We start from the raw sequence: 22,929 nt of genomic DNA on the forward strand, positions 1-22,929 counted from the left end.
CAAATAATAAACAAAGGCATAATATGCTTTTAAAAACTTTATTTCAACATAACTATGCTTACAGAAATACACTCATATTGGTTAATAGAATGCAATTTAAGTTTAACTTATTTTACATGATTTGGACCAAAAACTTGGTACATGGTTTAAACATTAAGAAGAAAAAGAAAGAAGATTTGCAATGTTTTATTTTTCATCTATTACAAATGTATATAAAAGATCCTCCAAAGGCTGCTACAGCAGGCAGCAAGAACCTTGAGAAATTAACCTTTGGTTTGTCTCTGAAAAATAACACGTATTGCACTGTAAGTTTATAAAATTGGTACAACAAAACAGTGTTGCAATGTTTCAATGCCAGTTTACAAAGTCCAATAACTAACTAACTAATGGATGCTGAAAAGAGTGGGGAAAGCCTATGTATACATGTGAAACTGAAAAGCTATTTTTTTTAGTCAATATTGCATGTAGATTGCAAATCTACACAAAGCAGGATTCAGATAATTTCCTGAATCTGAATTAACACTATCAGCTCAGTTTATCTGCTGAGGTCAAGAAGGAAACTCCACACACTAGCTATTTTTCTGATTTATGCAAAAAAGAAAATTATATTTCTTCCCCAGCTTTTCAGTCCAAAACTGATATACTACAGGCAATGTAGTCCCTTCCATTGTCAACATTCATAGGGTGACATGTAATGAGGTCTACTTGGGTTTAAATATTTATTAGCACTCATATAAAAAATAGTCCCTAAGTTAAAGACCACAGGACTTTAGAAGTGACTCTAAAAAATAAAATGACCCTTCTTGGAAGACTAGTGAAAACATCCAGCCATAGTTATAAGAAACCTTGTAAAAAAAAAAAAAATGTTGCCCCTTGTAAATTACACTTCAATAAAATAAAAAAAAGCGCCTGGAAGAAGCAGCTCTGAAAAGAGAAAATATATAACTTAAAATATATTGAAAACAATAGATTCAAAAGATAGTTAAGAGATACATTTTCATAAGACTACCTAGGATTAGACTTATAATGTATTCTAATATTTCAAGTTTATCTCTAGTCACTAAACATCAATTTACAAATAACATGTTCACTTTTTTTTCTTTATCAAAAGGGAAGTCTAGCTTAAATTCTATCCAGTGGAGGGGAAACTGAGAAAACACAAAGATTCAGTTTCATGCAAATATCACATTTTTCAAATGGAAGAACTCCCAACTAGAAAAGAAGTTCATATTATTAATATGCTTTTTACTGAAACAATTTTTAATAAGTACAAATACATGGCATTAAGGTTCAGAACCTAATATAGGCCTGACAATCAAGTCTTTGTTTTCTGGAAAAAAGGCCTCAAAAGCCCTACCCAATTTCTAATAACAATGTTTTCAAGGATCAATTTAACAATAAGGAGTTTTAATTTCCTTCATATTTTTATTTAGCATTCTCGTCTTTAAAACTAGATAAGAAAATAAGTCAATCCCCAAGAAGTCAAATGTTTTTCTTTAGTACGAAAGAATCTACGAAAGCCTCTCCCCCAAATTGATTTCCAATCTCCAATCTGTACTTAATATGAATTTTTTCATAATGTAAAAGGTAACTTACATAAAATGTACCCATGAACATCAAAACTAGTTGTTAGAAAGATTTAACTAGCTTTATAATTTAAGTTTTAAAACATAAATATTTGCAGCTTGATCTTCTGTTGACAATGATTGTCGGAGCCAAGAATTCACCTAGAATTCAACATCATTTACAAATTTCCATTCATGCACACAAAACACACTATTAACACACAATTCACTCCTCATGTCTTGAGAGTATCATCTTCTTTGAATCTTTGGTCTCCCAGTCAATTCAAAGTTCAAATGTCTTTTAACTCAAACTTCACTCCTAGATTTTTAACAAGTTTTCCACCCACACTTCAACGCTTTTCCTAATCTTTTTTCATGTTGTTCTATCAAACTCTGCAACCTACACCTCAAAGAGATCACCAGAGAGAACAAAGTAAATGAAATATAAAATGGTTATTTCAGAACAGAAAATGGAAGATCAGAATTGTTTAAGATTCCTTATTGGGATCATAGTTTATTTTTACTGCAATGAATAACTACTATAAACAAGAAAAATCCTGTTGGATTCTTTCATATTCTTTGGCGACTGGCCAAAGAACCTATCAAAACAAAGTAAGTTTGGGAATATACATTTTTTCCTACAAAATATAGGAACACCAAGATAGCTGCATTTCATTTGAGGCCTCACCTGTACAAAGAGGCTGTCACAGTGACAGCCAGGAAACCCACTCGTTTGTGGAGATCCCTGAGAAAGTGTGATTTTTAAATCTGGACTGTAATTAAGGTTCACCAGCCTTTTTCATTGTATTCATAGGAAGTAATGGCTGGTCTACCAGCACTCATACTACCTTCTTCTCATCCTAGGTTTTTTTGTATAATTGTTATGGCTTTGGAATCTCACAATTGATAATTTGTATAATTTGAATGTGTTATCTGTCTCTTAATTTCAGGTTTGCAATTTCCAAATGTCACAATTGTTTACTCAGCTGAGTACCCATATGGACACCAACCATCTATGAAAAAAGGTTTTCCTCAAAGATATGACTTAACACTGTACATTTAAGTAGTAGTGTACTAAAACAGGCCAATAAATTTTACTTATGGTTGGTATTTGAGAGAAAAATCAATCAATATAGTCTAGTGGTTCATTTATTGCAAAGTTCAAGCTGAGAGCTGTGAATTTACTATATCCATTTAAAATAAATAACTTATATGAAATACAGTTATAGATATAAGATGTGAAAATCAAAATCAATGACTTGAACCTGTATGTTTCATTTGCTCACCAACTTGCACACACTAATATTCTGCAAAAAAGACAACTGCAGCAAAAGAAAAACTGCCCTTTTGCAAACAAGACTAAAAGCATCCCTCCAAAAAGGACAAAATAAACATGCATATATATGTATAAAGTGTTACTGTTCAACACAAATGCTATTTCTAGGAAAAAATTTAACTGCATAGGTTAAAAAAAAATGTGCAATATCTTTAAGCCATTAAAGCACCGAAAAAAAAAAAAAAAAAAAAGAAACACCAAAAATCATTGTTTTTATGACGATTAACATACACAAATAAGAAATATTGATCAAAACTCAGGAGTAAATACCTGGACCAAAACAATGTCCATTGCTTGGAGAATTTTTCTTCAATTTAAATGTCTCTTCTCATCTCTAAAAAAATTTTAAAGTGCTAACTGTATATAAAGCAGGCAAATTCTTCAAGTAATTTGCTATTTAAGCATGCCAATTTTTATAGAGCTACATAAGAAACTAAGAATAAACTAAACTGAAACAGGAAGACAGACATTAGGGGTAAACTGACAAGTTATAGCTAAACAAAGCAATAAAATGCTATGCCACCTTGGCCTTCTAGTTTCAATTAAATGTGTAAGCTAAGAGATTTAGGTGATGCTGGTTTAGTACACTAACTCCCTTGGATTTGCTAAAATGTATACAATAGGTAGAGAGTCATAAGAAAAAGAGTGTCACTTAAAAATCAACATTGGACACTAATTAAAGCAATTTTAAAATTAAATGGTTGTCTACTAGTATAAAGGAATATAAAATGTAATAGGACCTCACAAACTAAGAATTGAAGCCTTTTCCAAAGTTTAATTATTCCTGTCCTTTAGCTGCTTTTTCAAGGAAGTATACGTTAACCAAATGGCGATTGAGGTGCTTGCTGTAATCTTTTTCTTTTCTAAAAGAACGATCACAGAAGATACAAACAAAATCTCCCTCAGCCACCTTGGCTGTCGACGCTTCCTTTGCATTTTTCCTACTAGCTTCTTGTGGAACTGGCCGGGCCCCATTTAATCCAGAATCATCACTACCCTCCGACATGTTGTCACTTAGGTCACTTCCATCATGACTATGGATACCTTCATCTTCATCCATTTCCTGAGACTCATTTACTGCCATGGTAACAGGAGGTGATGCTACGGAAGTTTTGGACACGGCTTCTTGTTTTTCTGTTGGCAGAGGAAGAAGCGGTGGTGAAACTGATTCTTCAACTGCTGAGTCTTTTCCAGGGAGATTCTCTGTTTTGTTCTCATCTGTATCCATATCCATTTCACAAAGCCTAGTGTCAGTCTGAGGTTTATCATCTGAAGTTTCACCCTCTAGCATATTCAAGTTTTGTTCAGAGGATGAAATATTGGCAGATTCCTTGACAACAGCTAGACTCTTATCTGCCTCTTCTGCTTCTACTTTTTGAAGTGGGGCTTCTTTACTTCCTTCACATTCGGTGAGTAATTTTTGGTCTTTTGACTCCTCTTCTTTTAAGTTTTCCTTTGGCAATGGTGGTAAGAAATCCTGTGCACTTGCACTTTCCTTTAGAAGTTGGCTTTCTTTAACAGGCACCAAGCCAACTTCAATAAGGACTTGCTCCTTCCTTGCCATTTCACTCTGCATGTTAGACTTTTCCTTTTTATTATCTTTTCGAGGAGACTTTTTGGGAATTGGAGGCTCGGTAAGAGGAGGCGGCTCCGTAAGAGGAGGAGTCTCCGTAAGAGGAGGAGGCTCCATGGCAGGAGGCTCCTCCATCTGAACAGGCCCCTTCTGAACAACCTCCATCGGAGCAGGCTCTATGGGAGGAGGAGGCTCTGTCTGAACAGGCCCCACCTGAGGAGGCTCCATGGGTGGCAGCGGCTCTGTCTGAGCAGGCCCTCTCTGAACAGTCTCCTTCTGAGCAGGCTTGCTGCTTTTTCTACTTGATTTATTTTTCAGAGTTTTCTTCTTTGTACTTTTTTTCACACAAGTATTTTGCTTTTTATTGTCCTCCACTTTGTTCTCACACTTTGGTACTTCCTGACTATTTTTGGGTTTGCTTTCTGTCTTCTTTTTCTTTTTTGTCACAGGTTGCTCATCATTAATAGGATCTTGTATGGAATGGGCTTCAGCTTCCATCTTCCTTTTGCCTTTCTTGGTTTTACAGTTTTTTTCTGCATTGGTTTTTGAATGCACATCCATCTCTCTAGTTTCCATTGCTGATTTCCGAGTTCTGGTAGTCACCTGGATTGAAGCATTACTACAAGGCTTTTTCTCTTTCGAAGCATTATCTTTTTTCTCCACTTTTACAGGCTTCTCACTTTTCTTTCCAGCTACATCCCCCTTTATTTTTGTCTGCTCTGTTTCTGTTTTCTCATTGGTATTATTGTTATCAGGCAAGTCAGCCTCTCGCTTTTTGGTTTTCTTTAGTTTCACTTTTGAAACATCCATTGTTTTATTAGGACAAGTGGGATGCTTTGATTTGAAATGATACTGCAGATTACACTTCTTGGAAGCTGCATAATCGCATACAGGACAATTGAATTGCCGTGGATTAACATGTAGCTCCACGTGTTTTTTGAAGTTACTTCTATCTGCTGTTTTATAGTCACAGTGTGGGCAGTTAAGAGGTTTAGGCCCATTGTGAACCTGTCTTGCATGGCGAGTTACTTCATGTTGATTGGAGGCCACATAACTACACTGATCACATTTAAATGGCTTCTCACCTAAAAGTAAATGAGACGTCGAAGACATATTAAAAAATGAATGCAAGATCATTAAAATATAAGGAATTGGATTATGTTAACAAAAAACCCACAAAAACTATATATTGAAAAGGCAATTTCATGCACTTTACATTTACCATATTTACTTGTATATCTTTTCTCCATCCCTTGACATTGATTGTGAAACTAAACCAAGAAATAAGTATCTCACAGCCATCATCATCTAAAAATTTCATCAACGTAAGGCTCTCAAGAACTATTAAAGAGCAGACATTTGTTAATACACAATAATTACTGGCCAAGTTCAGCTCTGGATAGTAATTTTGGAGTGAGGACCCTCAAAGAAAATAACTTCAAATGTTTTATGTTTAGTTAAAAAAAGTATAATGGAGTGGAATACAAAATTCAGATATTTTAAAGATAAGTCTTGAGACTTTAAAGAAATAACTTATACTCTAAGCTACACTCCCAGACCTTCCACACAAGTTTTACAACACTGTGTTAGCCTCAGGGAGCAAAGAGCCTTTTTTTCCCCTTTAAATTTAACCCTTTTATCCATCAAGGCAAAAGCTGTCAAGCGTCATTCAGCAAATTTCCCCAATGCCAAAGATGCTATTTTAAAGCAAAAATATAGCCTAGTCAGAAATCTTTCCTTGATTTTTACCCACCTTTTTAAAAACGGCCAAAGAAACTAGGTAAATTTGAAGGGGCATACAAATAGATATGGTACGTAAAATAAGCAAACAAAGTAATAATCACAGGTACATTACAGAACCAGAACAACCCCCACCCCCAAATTAAAGGCATAAGAGTAACACATTCTACCTGAATACATACCCCTCTAGAACACACTCTAGTAAATATTACCAAATGGTATCCATACCCCACTGGTCCAATGGAATGCATAGTAGAAAAATGGAAATTGACATTTATGAAAATTCATCTCTCAAACATTCTCAAATTCATATCACATCTTAATATTTTCATAAAGCAAAGCTACTCAGACATTAAGTAAAACCATGTAGATGTAGATGGTATGCTTTACATGATTAGAAAATGTCTGATGATAAAACACTTGATCACAGAAACAAATACATATCCAAGTGCATCAGATAGGACATGTAGCTAAGTGGACAACTCTTTTCCATATTAGTTGACTAACAAATTTGTAAATAAGTTTCTACAACATGCTACATTACTCCATAGTGCTTGGCCGTATCTTGTCCTCTCTCCAGTGAATCACCTCAATGGGACAAGCATTGGTTTTATATATACAGACAAGAATAGGGAAAGATAGGTGGCATAATAGTTAAGAACTGCTTTGGAGTAAGAATATCTGGGTGATCAAATATGGGATTCTGCAATTTACTGTGAGATCTTGAGCAAGGTACTGAAAACTCTCTAAAGGCTCATTTCCTCACCTGTAAAATATTTTTTCTTTTAAAAATTTTAATTTTAATTTACTGGAGTGACTTGATGGTTAATAAAATTATATGGGTTTCAGGTATATACTTAATCTAATATTTAGATTATTTAGCCATATAAACATTTAGCATGAGCAGTTAGCCAGGCATCCTCTATGCATTACCTGTAGGAACAAACTGGTTAATTTTTAGTATTGGGGGGGAAGGGAGGAGTCATCATATCCTGCCTATCCACATAAACCCTACCTCTGAATCAACATTTGTGATAATTAAAAAATTATAAGGAAAATAGCACCATTTTAAAAACCCTAGTAAATGAGGATATTTACATAGCAAGCATTAGTCAAGGTATGGGAAGATGTAGAAATCTGTTTAAAATTTGATGGCAGCATAATTTACTTGCTCCAATTTTCCTTCTATTGCCATAAAATCCTGCTTGTATTAGAAAACCTCTCAAAATCAATAAAAACATATTTTAAAAAAAGTATGGTATAGTTTTTTGTTTGTTTTAAAGAATAGTTCAGAAAGAATAGCAAGGAAGCCTGGCCAGTGTGGGTCAGTGGTTGAGCATAAACCTATGAACCAGGAGGTCAAGGTTCAATTCCCACTCAGGGCATATGCCCAGGTTGCGGGCTCAATCTCCAGTAGAGGGCATGCAGGAGGCAGCCAATCAATGATTCTCTCTCATCATTGATGTTTCTATCTCTCTTTCCCTCTCCCTCTCCAAAATCAATAAAAAAAAATATTTTTAAAATCTTTAAAAAATAGTAATTCAAAAGAAAACATATAGCAAAGAAAATCCAAAAACAACAGTTAGCACACTCAAAATTGTTCAGGCAAAGATTATTAAAACACCATAGATAAATACTTATACAATGACAAAAGTATTTCAATGAAGATACAAGTACTTTGTCATTCTAATAGTACAGGTCAACCAGATATATGACTTTAAAACATGAAGTATCAAGCATTTACATTTAATTTCCAGCATATAAGTAATACAAGACACAGGGACAGAGAAAAAACTATATGACACCATGAAAAAGCAAGTAAGGACAAATCCAGAAGGAGGGCATTCTACAAGAAAAATGGCCACATTTCTTCAATGCCTTAGTTTCCACATTTGTAAAATGGTACTAGAACTTATATATCACTAGAGGCCCAGTGCACAAAATTCGTGCACTAGGGGGTGTGTGTGTGTGTGAGTCTCTCGGCCCAGCCTGTGCCCTCTCACAGTCTGGAACCCCTCAGGGGATGTCCACGCGGGGATCGGACCTAAGCTGGCAGACATCCCTCTTGCAGTCCGGTGCTCTCGCAGTCCGGGACCCCTCGCTCCTTACTGTCTGCTGCGCTTGCCAGCCGTGAGCCTGGCTTCTGGCTGAGCAGCGCTCCCTCTGTGGGAGCACACTGACCACCAGGGGGCAGCTCCTGCATCGAGTGTCTGCCCCCTGGTGGTCAGTTCACGTAATAGCAACCTGTTCCGTGGTTTGGTCAATTTGCATATTAGGGTTTTATTATATAGGATAGGATAATTAAATGAATTAACTTGTGTAACGCTCTTAAATGTTTTAAGGGCTACAGCATACTATCTACCAACAGGACATATGTCTACTAGCCTCAGCAAAGCTTTAGATATCATCCAAGTTACCCTCAGAAAATGAAACCAGGAAACACTGAAAGGTAACATAGCCAGGCTCTGGTTAAGTGATCCAACTCAATAGCTTTGGAGATTTAGAAGGTACACTCAAAGTATATATTAACATGACGGGCAGGTAGGGTCAAGAAAGGCTAGCAAGCATACTATGTGACCCTTCATAAATCAGAATCTGTACTATAACCCAGTCTTATCACTCACATAAGACAGCTATATTCAATAACAATAAAATGCAAGCAAGCCCAACCAGCATGGCTCAGTGGTTGAGTGTCAACCTATGAACCAGGAGGTTATGGTTCAATTCCCAGTCAGGGCACATGCCTAAGTTGCAGCTTGATCCCCAGTGTGGGGCTTGCAAGAGGGTAGCCGATCAATGATTCTCTCTCATAATTGATGTTTCTCTCTCTCTCCCTTCCTCTCTGAAATCAATAACAATATATATATATATTTTTAAAAAATGCAAGCAACATATTTAATTTTAAATTTCCCAGTAGTCACATTACAAACGTAAAATGAATTTACTATTTGACCTAATATATTCAATATTATGTCAACATGTAATCAATATTTTAAAAATAGAATATTTGGATTTTCTTCATACGGTTTGAATTTTAGTATTTTATACAACTCAATTCCAATCAACCACATTTCACAAGCTCAATAACCATATGCAGCTAGTGGCTACCCAATTGGACACACAGATTTACGGTAACTGTTAACCTAAGGGAGGTAGGTCTACATCGAGCATGTCAAACTCGTGGCCCGCGGGCCACATGCAGCCCACAATGAATATTTTTGTGGCCCAGCCAATATAACGGTATGTAAGATACGTTTTAATAAAAATTTCGTAACTTAATTTTTACAATATCCTGTTATACATAATTATTAATAACGAACTACAACATTCGCTAATGACTGATTACTATAATTGTGTTGCATTCATTTCCCTTATGCACCTTACAGGCAGGTGCACCATATTTCTCTCCACTAATACTAGCAGCGAATATTTTAGCAGCTGATTGCCACGTCATTAGTATTGGACTGACTTGTTTGGTGTGTGCAACAGAAAATATTTCGCTTTTGGAGAACAAGAAAATAGGTTACGCTTATTAATTTGTGCAGTTATTCAGTGTCTGGTAAGTTAATGTTCAAGAAAAAAACAGTGATTTTTATTAAAATGTTCTATTATTTCATGTTAACAATTACTCATTTATTTCAGCCCTTAGTATTCAACATGTCTGTATAGAAAAAAACCTACGTTTCTATGAAAATTGAAGCTTTTGTTTTTTTGCAGCCCACATAAACTTAAACCTTGTTTATGTGGCCCAGGTTAGCCTTTGAGTTTGACATGCTTGGTCTACATAGACGTTTGTAAACAAGATTGTATTTAGCATAGTTTGCCCACAGGGGTACATATCGTATATTCTAAATCTGAAAGGAGACACGGCAGTTCACCAAGGGTCAATCATGGCCAAAATGAAATAATTATCAACCACAAGACCACCTATACTAATACTTTTAACTTGGCCAGCTTGATACTGGGGTCCAATTCTGGTTGGTGATGCTGATCTTTCACTGTAGTACATGAATCTCCTACTTGTTACTGTCTGAATTCTATCTATTATAGGCTAATAAGTTAATATCTCAAATTACATATAATTCTTTAAAGGTACGCTTTTGTACATCAGTCCTCAGAGAAGCCCTATCAACTTTCAAAATAGAACAAATCCAAATTTCAAGACCTGAGAAGCTCAGAAGGAATCCCTAGAGCAGTGATTGCGAACCTATGACACGCATGTCAAAGGTGACATGCGAACTCATTTTTTTGGTTGATTTTTGATAAATGGCATTTAAATATATAAAATAAATATCAAAAATATGTCTTTGTTTTACTATGGTTTCAAATATCAAAAAATTTCTATATGTGACACGGCACCAGAGTTAAGTTAGGGTTTTTCAAAATGCTGACACGCCGAGCTCAAAAGGTTCGCCATCACTGCCCTAGAGCCTGGCAACCACACACTATGAAATTTGGTGTCATACTGTGTTGAAGGAGTGTGAGAAAGTAGGAGTTGTTCAAACAGCATTAACCAGCCTTGGTCTATGTGTCACTGAATTTATTGAAGAGCTAATGAAAATTAAGAACCCTCCTCCCAGAAAAGTACACATTTACATTTACAAAAATTCTACCTATGGACTCATTAAAAATACAACTCCATAGTAATAGAATACTGATTTTTAACTAGTTTCTAAATTATATTTAAAAATGTAATCATAAATAATTACCCATTTCCAGGTCTAGAACTTCCTTCTAATGGTAGTTTACTATAAATGATAGAAAAGTTCCCATTTCTTACCAACCTGAATGAGTACGCATGTGTCTAGTTAGATGAGTCTTCTGAGAACTTGAGTAAGGGCAAAGTTCACATTTATATGGGCGTTCTCCTGAAAAAATATAATTAGTCCTTAAATATGTTAAAATAAGGCAAACATAATTATCACTAATATTATATACAATAATCAGTACTGTGTATTATTTTCATATTCCTGGCACATAGTCAATTTATGTAAATGTATTAGAAATATAAGTTATTTCATATAGGGTTTACATAACTACATCATTTCAACTTTGTTGACACTATCACTGGCTTTCTGAATTCTACAGCACTTTTAATTTTCACAGAAATACTACATATTATTACATTAAACTTGATTTTTTAGAGAGAGGAAGGGAGAGAGAGATAGACAGCAATTTGTTGCCCCATTTATTTATGCATTCATTGGTTGATTCTTTTATGTGCCCTAACAGGCCGGGTAACCAACTGAAGCTACCTAGCCAGACTATATTAAATGTTAACTACTGAGAAATTAATCTTGATAAGGCATGAAGGAGCATTTTTTTTTTAATTTAGAATTATCCTTAAAGAAAAATCTACCCAAATTTTTTGATGCTATGGCTTGGGTAACTTTTTTTCTTTCTGTTTTGGCTAACTTTTTTTTTTTAATTTTTTTTTTTTATAGATTTCAGAGAGGAAGGGATTGGGAGAGACAGAAACATCAATGATGAGAGAGAAGAATCATTAATCAGCTACCCCCTGCATGCCCCCTACTGGGAATCGAGTCCACAACCCGGGCATGCACCCCTGACAGGAATCGAACCCGGGACCTTTCAGTCCACAGGCCGACGCTCTATCCACTGAGCCAAACCAGCTAGGGCTTGGCTAACTTTTTAAAAATCTTTGTAAAAATGATAAATCTAGCCCGGCCAGCATGGCTCAGTGTTTGAGCGTCAACCTATGAACCAGGAGGTCAAGGTTCGATTCCCAGTCAGGGCATATGCCCAGGTTGTGGGCTCGATCCCAACACAGGGGGCAGCCGATCAATGATTCTCTCATCATTGCTGCTTTTCTCTCTCTTTCTCTCTCTCTTCCCCCGCTCCCTCTCTGACATCAATTTTAAAAAAAAACACTTAAAAAGAAAAAAAGGATAAATCTACTATTTGAATTGTTAGTTTAAAGCAAGAATGCTTTTGAGCAGGGATTTTGCTGTGTTTAGCTAAAAATTTCCAGTGGTAGATACAGCTGTTATGAAATGTCAGTGTTAAAACAAATTTTATTCATAAAACCATAGGGACAGAGCAATTGAAGACGAGAGGCCAGTGATTTAGTACTGAAGAATTTAAGACACAAAGACAGGAAATGTGTCTGTTTTTGAGTGTGGGTTGTCAACCACAAACTTTTTTTAAGTTTGAAAATTTGTTTCATCTAGTCTTTGGCCATAAGATAATAATTACAACCTTGAGCAAGTTTCTGCATCTAGAAAAGTAACAGTACCTTCACTTTTTAGAATTGTGAGAATTTAATACATGCAGTGTACTTAACACTGTGTCTTGGCACATATAAAGCCCTAAATAAATATCAATTATTATTTTTTGTCTACATAGTAAGATATAGCAACACATGTGTCTAATAAAATTAAACAAGGAAGAGAAAAAGGAAAGAAAAAAGAATGTGGTGATGAGTGAGAAATGTAAATATAACTGCTCAATTGTAATTGGCTGGTAGCTATAGATTAGCTGTAAATAACTCATAGCATAGAATGACTACTTTTACCTGGAAGAATTTTAAGATAGTTTTTAAAATATTAAAAGTAGTTCTTGAAAGAAGTTGTTGCAGAGGAGACCAAGATGGCGGCATAGGTAAACACAGGAAATTGCTGCCTCGCACAACCACTTCAAAAACACAACTAAAAGACAAAACGGACATCATCCAGAACCACAGGAAGGCTGGCTAAGTGGAAATTCTACAACTAGAAGGAAAGAGAAAAGCACACTGAGACTCAGAGGAGGTGCACAAGTGCAGAGGTATGGAGGCGCACGTGGAAAGGGCTGGCAACTGAGGACACGGTTGTCTTTTTCAATCGGGAGGGAGTCACAAGCCCCCAACTGCTCTGAACTCCAGTTCCGGGGGAGTCTCTGGAGACCCAGACTCATACAGGGAGAAACTGGACTGTCTGGCATCGGTTGAAACTCGAGGGCGGCTTTCTCTCACAGGTGCTTGCAGTGATTATCGGGACACTGAGACTCGGGGCCTCTTAGGATAGGACTGAGGATCAGCCATAGCTATTTGCTCCGCCCTGTTGATTCCCTGAGACCCTGCCCCACCCAAGCTGTGTGCAGAGGCTTTTGCATATGAATGGCCTGGCCCTTTGCAATCTAAAAATTAACTAACAATCTGCAGCTGGGTCAGAGAGACCCAGAACTTCCAAAAGAAGGCCCAAGGCCCCACAGCAGCTTGCATTGCTTCACAGCTGGGCCTCATCTAGGCACCTCCAAACCCCAAACAAAGAAGAGGAATTTGCAGATCTCTCCATAGCTCCTGCTGGGTAGCCTCAGGAAGAGGCTAAATTAGCACCTCCTTAGAGATCCAAGAGCCAGTGTACCCAGTGATCAGAGTGGGGCCATCCAGATTACAACTCCTCAGATCCATAAGGGACACACTCAGGGGGGAGACTCAGTGAGCACCAAAGCCCCACTGAAGCAAGTCTTGCCCTAGAAGGGTGTCTCCAGCACAGAAGTTCTCCCACTGCAGACACACCTGATTCTCACAGCCAATTGGCCTGGAAGTCAATTCCTCCCAGTGATACCTACAACAATCAAGGCTTAACTACAACAAGACTGTACACAAAGCCCACAAGGGGGTGCACCAAGAGTGTCCACCTCAGGTAATTGGGGAGGCTGAGCCACTGGGCCCTATAGGACACCTAGCACAGAAAGCCACTCTACCAACACAGGGAAGCAGCCAAAATGTGGAGACAAAGAAACAGGTCACAAATGACAGAAATGGAGGAAAGCAAACTACAGGATATAGAGTTCAAAACCACACTTATAAGGTTTTTCAAGAATTTTCTAGAAACCGCCGATAAACTTAGTGAGACCCTCAAGAAATCTAGTGAGACCCTTGAGGATATGAAAAAGGACCAACTAGAAATTAAGCATACACTGACTGAAATAAAGAATATTATACAGAGTTCCAACAGCAGACTAGAGGATCGCAAGAATAAAGTCAAAGATTTGAAATACGAAAAAGCAAAAAACACCCAACCGGAAAAACAAAGAGAAAAAAAGAACCCAAAAATATCAAGATAGTGTAAGGAGCCTCTGGGACAACTTCAAGTGCACCAACATCCGAATTATGGGGGTGCCAGAAGAAGAGAGAGAGCAAGATATTGAAAACATATTTGAAGAAATAATGACAGAAAACTTCCCCTACCTGGTGAAAGAAATAGACTTCCAAGTCCAGGAAGTGCAGAGAACCCCAAACAAAAGGAATCCAGAGAGGACCACACCAAGACACATCATAATTAAAATGCCAAGAGCAAAAGACAAAGAGTGAATCTTAAAAGCAGCAAGAGAAAAAAAGTCAGTTACCTACAAGGGAGTACCCATATGACTGTCAGCTGATTTCTCAACAGAAACTATGCAGGCCAGAAGGGAGTGGCAAGAAATATTCAAAGTGATGAATAGCAAGAACCTACAACCAAGATTACTTTACCCAGCAAAGCTATCATTCAGACTTGAAGGTCAGATAAAGAGCTTCACAGATAAGAAAAAGCTAAAGGAGTTCATCACCACCAAACCAGTATTATATGAAATGCTGAAAGGTATCCTTTAAGAAGAGGAAGAAGAAGAAAAAGGTAAAAATACAAATTATGAACAACAAATACACATCTATCAACAAGCGAATCTAAAAATCAAGTGAATAAAAAATCTGATGAACAGAATAAACTGGTGAATAGAATCAGGGGCATAGAAAGGGAGTGGACTGACTATTCTCAGGGGGGAAAGGGGTGTGGGGGGTGCAGGAAGAGACTGGACAAAAATCATACACCTATGGATGAGGACAGTGGGGGGGGGCAGAGGGTGGGGGGGGACGGAGTGGAGGGGAGCTATGGGGGGAAAAGAGGAACAACTGTAATAATCTGAATAATAAAGATTTAATTTAACAAAACAAACAAAAAAAGTAGTTCTTTACAGAATATCCACAAATGGCCAATAAGAAAATGGAAAGATGCACAATATCATTAGCCATGAGGGAAATGCAAATCAAAATAAGATGAAGACTTCATACCCACTTGGTTGCCTACAATCAAAGTGGCAGATATTAACAAATATTGGCTAGGATGTGGAGAAACTGAAACCCTTATGCATTACTGGGATTGTAAAATTAATGCAGCCACTTCAGAAAATAATTGGCAGTTCCTCATATGATTAAACATGGTTAGTTACCTATTCGGCACAGCAATTCCATATAGATAGATAGGTTAAAAAACAAAAACAAAAAAAACTTCTGTCCACACAAAAACTTGTTCAAGAAATGTTCATAATAGCATCTTTCATAATAGCCAGAAAGTGTAAACAAACCAAACACCCATTAACTGATGAATGGATAAACAAAATGTTGTACACCCAAGGAGACATATGTAATAAATAATAAAGAATTTAAATTTAAAAAGAAATGTTGTATACCCATAAAAAGTTATATGGCAATTAAAGGAAAATAAGTATTGTACATACAATATGAATGAACTTTGAAAGCATTTTGCTAAGGGGGAAAAGGTAATCACACAGGACCACATATTGAATGATTCCATATACAGGGTGTCCCCCCAAAAATGTATATACACTTTAACTGCTCATAGCTCAATTTTGAAAATGAAATATATTTAAATAAACACTGCCTTTATAATTACTCAGTGTGTATACATTTTTTGAGGATACCTTATATATGAAATGTCCAGAACAGGCCTATCCATAGTGAATTGTATGGCATGTAAATTCTATTAAGCTGTTATTTTAAAAGTTAATGAAATTAAATTAAATACTAGTGTAGATTAACATGAAGAATCAATAAAGATTAATTTACTTTTAAATTCTTTATAACAAAATAGACTGATTCTATCTGTGCAATTCTACACTATAGGCACAATCTACAAAACAGTGATTTTTCAGTCACACATACAGGCAAAAATGTCATCTTTTAAAGTAGAATTTGTGACCCTGACCAGGTAGCTCAGTTGGTTAGAATGTTGTCCAGCTATATCAAGGTTGCTGGTTCGATCCCAGGCAGGGCACAATGAATGCAAAGATGGGTCAAACAAATCCATCTCAATCTCAGTCTCTCTCTCTCTTCCTTCCTTTCTCTCTAAAAAAATCAATCAATGTAAAATAAAAAATAAAGTACAATTTGTGAACTGGTTAAATATCTAAGCCACAAAATTAAAAATCTTTTTATTTAAGACTAATGAAAACAATCCTCATCCCCACCATACTAATTACCTATAAAGAGATTCGGATTTCAAATCTCTTGTATGTGACCTTGGGCCCAGCACTTCAAGCTTTTAAATCAGAAGTTTTCCTCTCAGTAAGAATAAAGTACCTAGCATTGATTACTCAATAAAAGAAGAAACTCATTTACTCTGAAAACTAGACTACCTAATGAGAAATAAGTGATTCTGCTGCCATTTCATATCTCTACTGTTCAGCACTAATTAATTTATTTTCAGAAATACAATATTTAGAGCCATGAATTTAATAGCAGAGATACTCTCAGAATTTACATAATCAAATTATCCTTCCATCTATATACCACCAAATTGTGGGTTTCTTTAATCAAAGGTAAGAAGCATTGGAGATCTTGCTTCCCAGTAATTGTCATCAGTTTGGGCTCAAATAAAAATTCTCAAAAAAATAAAATAAAAATCACAAGGTAATAGGATGGAAAAATCTTTTTAGAAAGCATAAAGACCAAATCGGTTTAACAATAAAATGTGAAATCCATACAACCAGTGTTAGCTATGTAATATATAATCTTATTGTGAAAATATCAACCTTAAATTAATGTGGAGAAAATGTTAAGTAATGGCTGGTATAACTACGTAAAATATAACCATTAAAAATTAGTCACCTATACCCGTGGTCGGCAAGCTGCGGCTCGTGAGCCACATGCGGCTCTTTGGCCCCTTGAGTGTGGCTCTTCCTAAGCCTTAGGAGTACCCTAATTAAGTTAATAACAATGTACCTACCTATATAGTTTAAATTTTAAAAATGTGGCTCTCAAAAGAAATTTCAATTGTTGTACTGTTGATATTTGGCTCTGTTGACTAATGAGTTTGCCAACCACTGACCTATACTATAACTAGATAAAAATAACCACTACAATAAAAATTAAGAAATGGCAAAAAGTAGAGTTCCTATTTTTAAAATAACTCTTTACACAAAAAATTGGAAATAATCTTTTCAACTGTCTTCAGTTTCTTTTTTCTTCTAAAAATGTTAAATCAACAATTTAGATTACTGTTGAAAACATTTAAAAAATTTTTTAACCAGTGTCATCCCAATAAATTCAATAAAAAACAATAAAAAAGAAAACAGTTTTAGCTTTGGGGGACACTTTTAAACAGTTCAGTGACCCAACAGTTCTGAAGTTATCAAACTGAAACTGCCCTCCCCTGCCCCCAAAATTTAATACGACAAAGGCACTGGGGTGCTGGTAATAGTCTGTTGACTTGCATGGTGGTTATGAGTATATATATTCATAAAACTTCATCAAGGTGTACACATAAAAGTCATGCACTTCAGTTATAGTATTTTTGTAATGTTTGAACTTCTTCAGTTTTGAAATAAAATGCTTTGGCATGGAGACATTCATTTATAGGTTATAACAAATTCCAAAGGACTACAAATTCTTTTACTTGACTAGATTTTTTAATATATTTTTTTATTGATTTCAGAGAGGGAGAGATAGAAACATCAATGATGAGAGAGAATCATTGATCAGCTGCCTCCTGCACCTCTCCGCCCACCCACACCAGGGAGATCGAGCTAGCAACCCAGGCATGTACCTTGACCGGGAATCGAACCATGACCTCCTGGTTCATAGGTCAATGCTCAACCACTGAGCAATGCCGCCGGCTAGGCTACTTGACTAGATTTTAAAACTTTAAATGCAGAAGCCATCTGCTGGGGCTTAGAAATCTTACTGCAGCCCTAACCGGTTTGGCTCAGTGGATGGAGCGTCCGCCTGCAGACTGAAAGGTCCCAGGTTCTCCCGGTCAAGGTCATGTACCTTGGTTGTGAGCACATCCCCAGTAGGGGGTGTGCAGGAGGCAGCTGATCGATGTTTCTCTCTCATCGATGTTTCCAACTCTCTATCCCTCTCCCTTCCTCTCTGTGAAAAATCAATAAAATATATTTTTTTTTTTAAAGAAATCTTGCTGCAGGCTTCTTTCCTTCAATGGAATTTCACCTCCAAGTTTAAAATCTACCACTCACGCAAAGCAATATCAATTTACCTCCCCAGTATCCCACTTTCACCTGTGGGATTCAGTTCTACAGAGAGACAACTCCTACAACCAAACAGCATCCCAATAGTCCCTTTTCACTTGTGACCCAAGAGTACAGTACTAGATTGTTCAGACCAGTAATCAGACCTCAAAAGTACCAATCCTTACCAGGAAAATGTAATGTAAATTAAAATAACTACCAGCCTGGCCACTGTGGCTCAATGGCTAAGCATCAACCTATGAACCAGTAGGTCAGGGTTCACTTCTCGTCAGGGCACAAGCCGAGTTGCAGGGTCAATCCCTAGTAGGGGGCGTGCAGGAGGCAGCCCATCAATGATTCTCATTAACGTTTCCTTCTCACTTCCTCTATGAAATCAATAAAAATATGTTTTTAAAAAGTAACTACCTATAGTTACAAACATTTATTTGAAAAAAATGAGATTCCTAATGACAAAAATTTTAAAGTAAATTTAAAAGCCAACAATTAAAGAGGTACTGAGGAGAAATGGGAAGTGACTACTGACAGTTTCTTTTTGGGTGAAGATGTCCTAAAATTGATAGTGGTGATGGCTGCACAACACTGTGAATATACATTTTTAATTGAATTTATTGGGGTGGCATTGGCTAATAAAATTATATAGATTTCAGGTGTACAATTCTTTAATACATCAACTGTAAAATGTATTATGTTCACCACCCTAAGTCTCCTTTCATCACCATTTATCCCCACATCCCTTCTTTTTTTTTTTAAGTGAACATATCAAGATTTTATTGTCATATAATAAAACAAAATATGAAGCTTAGAACTGGATCACTTGACCCTTTCTCTTCTTATCTCCTCCCAGTTAAAATGCTTGCATCTCTTAATAGGCAGCATTCTCTTAGATCTGCAGTTGGGCTCAACACATTCAAGCCTCAGCACAATCTTCTTTGTAGTTTTAACCTTTTTTCAGAAAATCGGCTTCGTCTGCCCAGGATAGCCACTCTGCTTCCTGTCATAACGCCACTTTCCCTGCGCATACAGAGAATCCTCGCACTTCTTGTGCTGTGTTACTTTGTGGGGTTGATGCTTGCCACACTTCTTACAGAAAGTTTGGCAGGTTTTAGGAACGTTCACCATGCTATAGGCAAGGAAAGCCCCACATACCTTCTTCTACCCGCCACCCCCCACTATCCTTCCCCTCTGGTAATTACCATGGTGTCTGTTTTCTATATGTGTTTATTTTGTTCATTAGATTCCACATATTAAGTGAAATGATATGGTACTTGCCTTTCTCTACTGGCTTATTTCACCTAGCATAATTCTCTCCAGCACTGTGAATATATTAAAATCACTGAACCATAACTTTAAATAGATGAATTGTGTGGTAGTAAAGTATATCTCAATAAAGCTGTTATTTTTTTAAATGAATTGCAAAATGTGACAAAATATTTCTAACTGTTGGGTGTAGATGATGGGTATATGTTGGTGCAGTGTAGCATTCTCTTTACTTTTGAGATGTTTGTAATTGTTCCTATTTTTAAGATTGTTCCACTTTTTTTTGAAAGAAGGCACTTACTTATAAATTAGAAAGGTCCTCTTACCTGTATGAGTTCAAATATGTTGAACATTACTTTTTGTTTGAAAAATAGTTGCATTTTCCACATGTGGTTGCTTTATTAGGAAAATAATTTGAGTGATAATGCCACCAATACTTTAAAAAATTCTCACATTTCTGTGTTTTGGGGACAAGTTGTTCCATTTAGGAGCTCACTATCTCAAGTCAAATGTTTTAAATAGTTTGAGGCTCTGTTAAATGTGGTTATGCAAGGGTTAGTTTTTTTCTTTATCATCAAAGTCCTAAATTCCTTCGGGAAACTACTGTATGCATCTAGATGTATTCACTGCCAACTAAATACATCTTCTAACAAAAACAGTAGTCTAAGCTGGCTAAATGGTCTATCCCAAGTTGCTAGAGTATGTATTTTAGAAAGAACATTGGTAAGATTTCTCTTGAATATTCTTCCATATAACAGTCAGTACTTGATTTGTGTTCCTCACTAGATCCTTTAATTCTATAGTATAGTTACCTCCTTGGAGAAACTGAGGCACAGAGAATAAATAACATGTTCAAAGGACAAGACAGCAAATAATCAAATCAGGGTGTGAACCCAGTACCCCCCCCCCCTTTTAGCATTATTGTTAACTACCCACTCAATTAACTATCAGAAGTGAGTTGAAGTTATGGACTGCAAAGGTCCTCTTACCTGTATGAGTTCGAACATGTTGAACATAATTGTTTTTTCTGTCTGAAAAATAGTTGCATTTTCCACATGTGTACACTTTCCTTGGAAAATGGTTTCTTAAGTGTTTTCTCCAGTGATATTCGCTTACTGTGGTATATGTGCAAATGATGCACTTGTAGACTCGCTCATTATCACCAGCTCTAGTATGGTGTTTCAAATGAGCAGTATAGTGATCGTATCGATTGGTATTGTAGCCACAGCGGTCACAGCGAATGGGGCCTTTGGAGAAATCTCCCTCTTCAGCAGTGGAAGAGCCAGATTCCCTGGCTTTTGCTTGCTTCTCTGCACTTTCTTCCACAAAAAACTTCTTGGCACTATGAACTCTGATGTGATGCACAAACTGTTCTTCAGATTCTGCTTCATATTGGCATGGCTTACAACGAAAGGGTTTAGTCTTCAAGGTCTTGGATTTGTCCTCTGCTCCAGGTGTCTCAGGAGGAAGCTCTTTATTTGAGCTGTAAATTTCTGGGGCAGCTGATACCTCAAACACAGGCTGTGGTTCTGCAACATTGAGTTCCAAACTTTCCAGTTCCATGTTTTCCAGGCCATTGGGTTCACCTTTTATTTCAGGAGACTCCTCAAGTCCTTCCCCATCACTATCTGAAAAGTTGTTATCCCCAACAGGCATCAATTCTGCCATCTGCCTTTCTTCGCCAACTAGGTAATCACAGCAGCTGCCATTTACTTCCCCAGTTAAGGCCACATTTGCCAACATGATGAGCTGAGGAGCAGCCAATTCAGCTTTGGAGAGGTCATGCAAGTCATACATATCGTTAGGCAAGGCCATGCCAATGTTGCCACTGCCGTTGAACAGCCCTCCTCCTCCAGAAGACTGCCCCATTACCTGGGTGGCCATAACTGTATTCTGAATTCAAAACAAAACAAAACACAAAAGCACCAGTTTAAACACAACTTTTACTGGTCTAAAGCCAAAACACTACCGTAATTCTTCATATCTTTTAAAAAACACATTTCCAATATAATCTCTAAGCTCAATGAACTTCATTAACTACTAAAAAGAAGCCTTTAAAATCTTTTTGTAATTTCAAATTCTTTACTGCATAACCAAAAAAAAAAAATGTCTATTACCCCTCCTCCTCCGAAAAACTTTATCAAATTTTTGACATAATTAGGTCCACCAAGTAGGTCTACCACTGGCAAGCACTTTTAACTTTTCTGGTGCAAAAAACAAACAAAACAGAAGCTTTCATTTTTAATGTTAATTAAATTACTTTTAAAATTCAATATGTGAATAGTAAACAGCTAGCCTCCCAAATCCTCCTTCAACATTTACTGGTCTAAATCAGAAAAGGGAGAAATCCAAAAGCCAGGCAAACATGTCTAGAAAGTAGAAGCCTGTAATAAATTGGTCAACTGAACTTAAATTCACATTACCTCAACTAACTCCAGAGGAGAAAACTACTGTGAAAAAGTACCACTTTGTTTCTTATTTTTTGCTGATTTGACCTGTTTAAGGGGAAAAAAAATTACGGAGCTTTTTTCCTGCGAAAAAGTAAGTTTGGTGTACTCAAAACTTCATAAATGAAAATAATCTTTCAAACCACCTACGAAAAATAATCATACAATTCAACCCGACACTCAGCAACTTTCTTGCATTGTGCTTGACTTGGCCTACTTGCCTAGTGGAAGCCATTACAAGATCACCCTCTTGAAAACATGTAGGGCTTTTTAAACCGTCTTAACCAGGCTCCATCCCAAAGGTGCTATTCTCAAAGTAGGTGTTCTCTTGCAAATTAGAAAAGTCAAAATAAGTGGCAAGAAAACTAAAAAAGTTTAACCCAAAATACAAAAAAAAAAAAAAAAAGAAGCAGTCCGTTTCACCGAAGCGTATGAACGCAAACCGGTTGAGTTATACGTACCCGCAAAAAGTTGGAATCAAATGCCATCACAGAAAACAAACCGAGGGCAAAAGCTGTCCCAAGGCTGATCGTCCGGGCTCCTCGGTTATTTACCCAAACATCGACTTTCCTAATAGTCCCCCCAACCCTCACGACCACCCCTCAAGAAATCTCAACGTTTGTCCGGCAGACCGTCCCAGCAAAGCTCCGAACCCCAACGTGCTGCACGATTCTACGCGCGCTGCACCGGCGCCTGCTCGGCGGCGGCATTCCTGGCTGAAATAGGCATTCGGCCATTTTCTCA

General features: G+C 36.8%; 1 protein-coding gene across 2 annotated transcripts; it reads right to left on the reverse strand.

Moving 5' to 3' along the window:
* Positions 1 to 22: 22 nt before the first annotated feature.
* Positions 23 to 22,806, reverse strand: REST (RE1 silencing transcription factor). 2 transcript variants are annotated; one of them, XM_006093934.3, is made up of 4 exons: positions 22,647 to 22,803; positions 20,728 to 21,631; positions 10,999 to 11,082; positions 23 to 5,559 (listed from the first exon to the last, which is right to left on the reverse strand). In XM_006093934.3, exons 1-4 carry the CDS (start codon positions 22,671 to 22,673, stop codon positions 3,680 to 3,682), a joined length of 2,895 nt encoding a protein of 964 aa, XP_006093996.1. In that variant the 5' UTR covers positions 22,674 to 22,803; the 3' UTR covers positions 23 to 3,679. The 2 variants fall into 2 exon arrangements, with proteins under 2 accessions (XP_006093996.1, XP_023614064.1); XM_023758296.1 differs by lacking the exon at positions 10,999 to 11,082 and having other exon boundaries at positions 22,647 to 22,806.
* Between the last annotated feature and the right edge of the window lie 123 nt (positions 22,807 to 22,929).

Source organism: Myotis lucifugus, unplaced genomic scaffold (assembly GCF_000147115.1).
Source record: "Myotis lucifugus unplaced genomic scaffold, Myoluc2.0 scaffold_127, whole genome shotgun sequence".
NCBI classification, from domain to species: Eukaryota; Metazoa; Chordata; class Mammalia; order Chiroptera; family Vespertilionidae; genus Myotis; species Myotis lucifugus.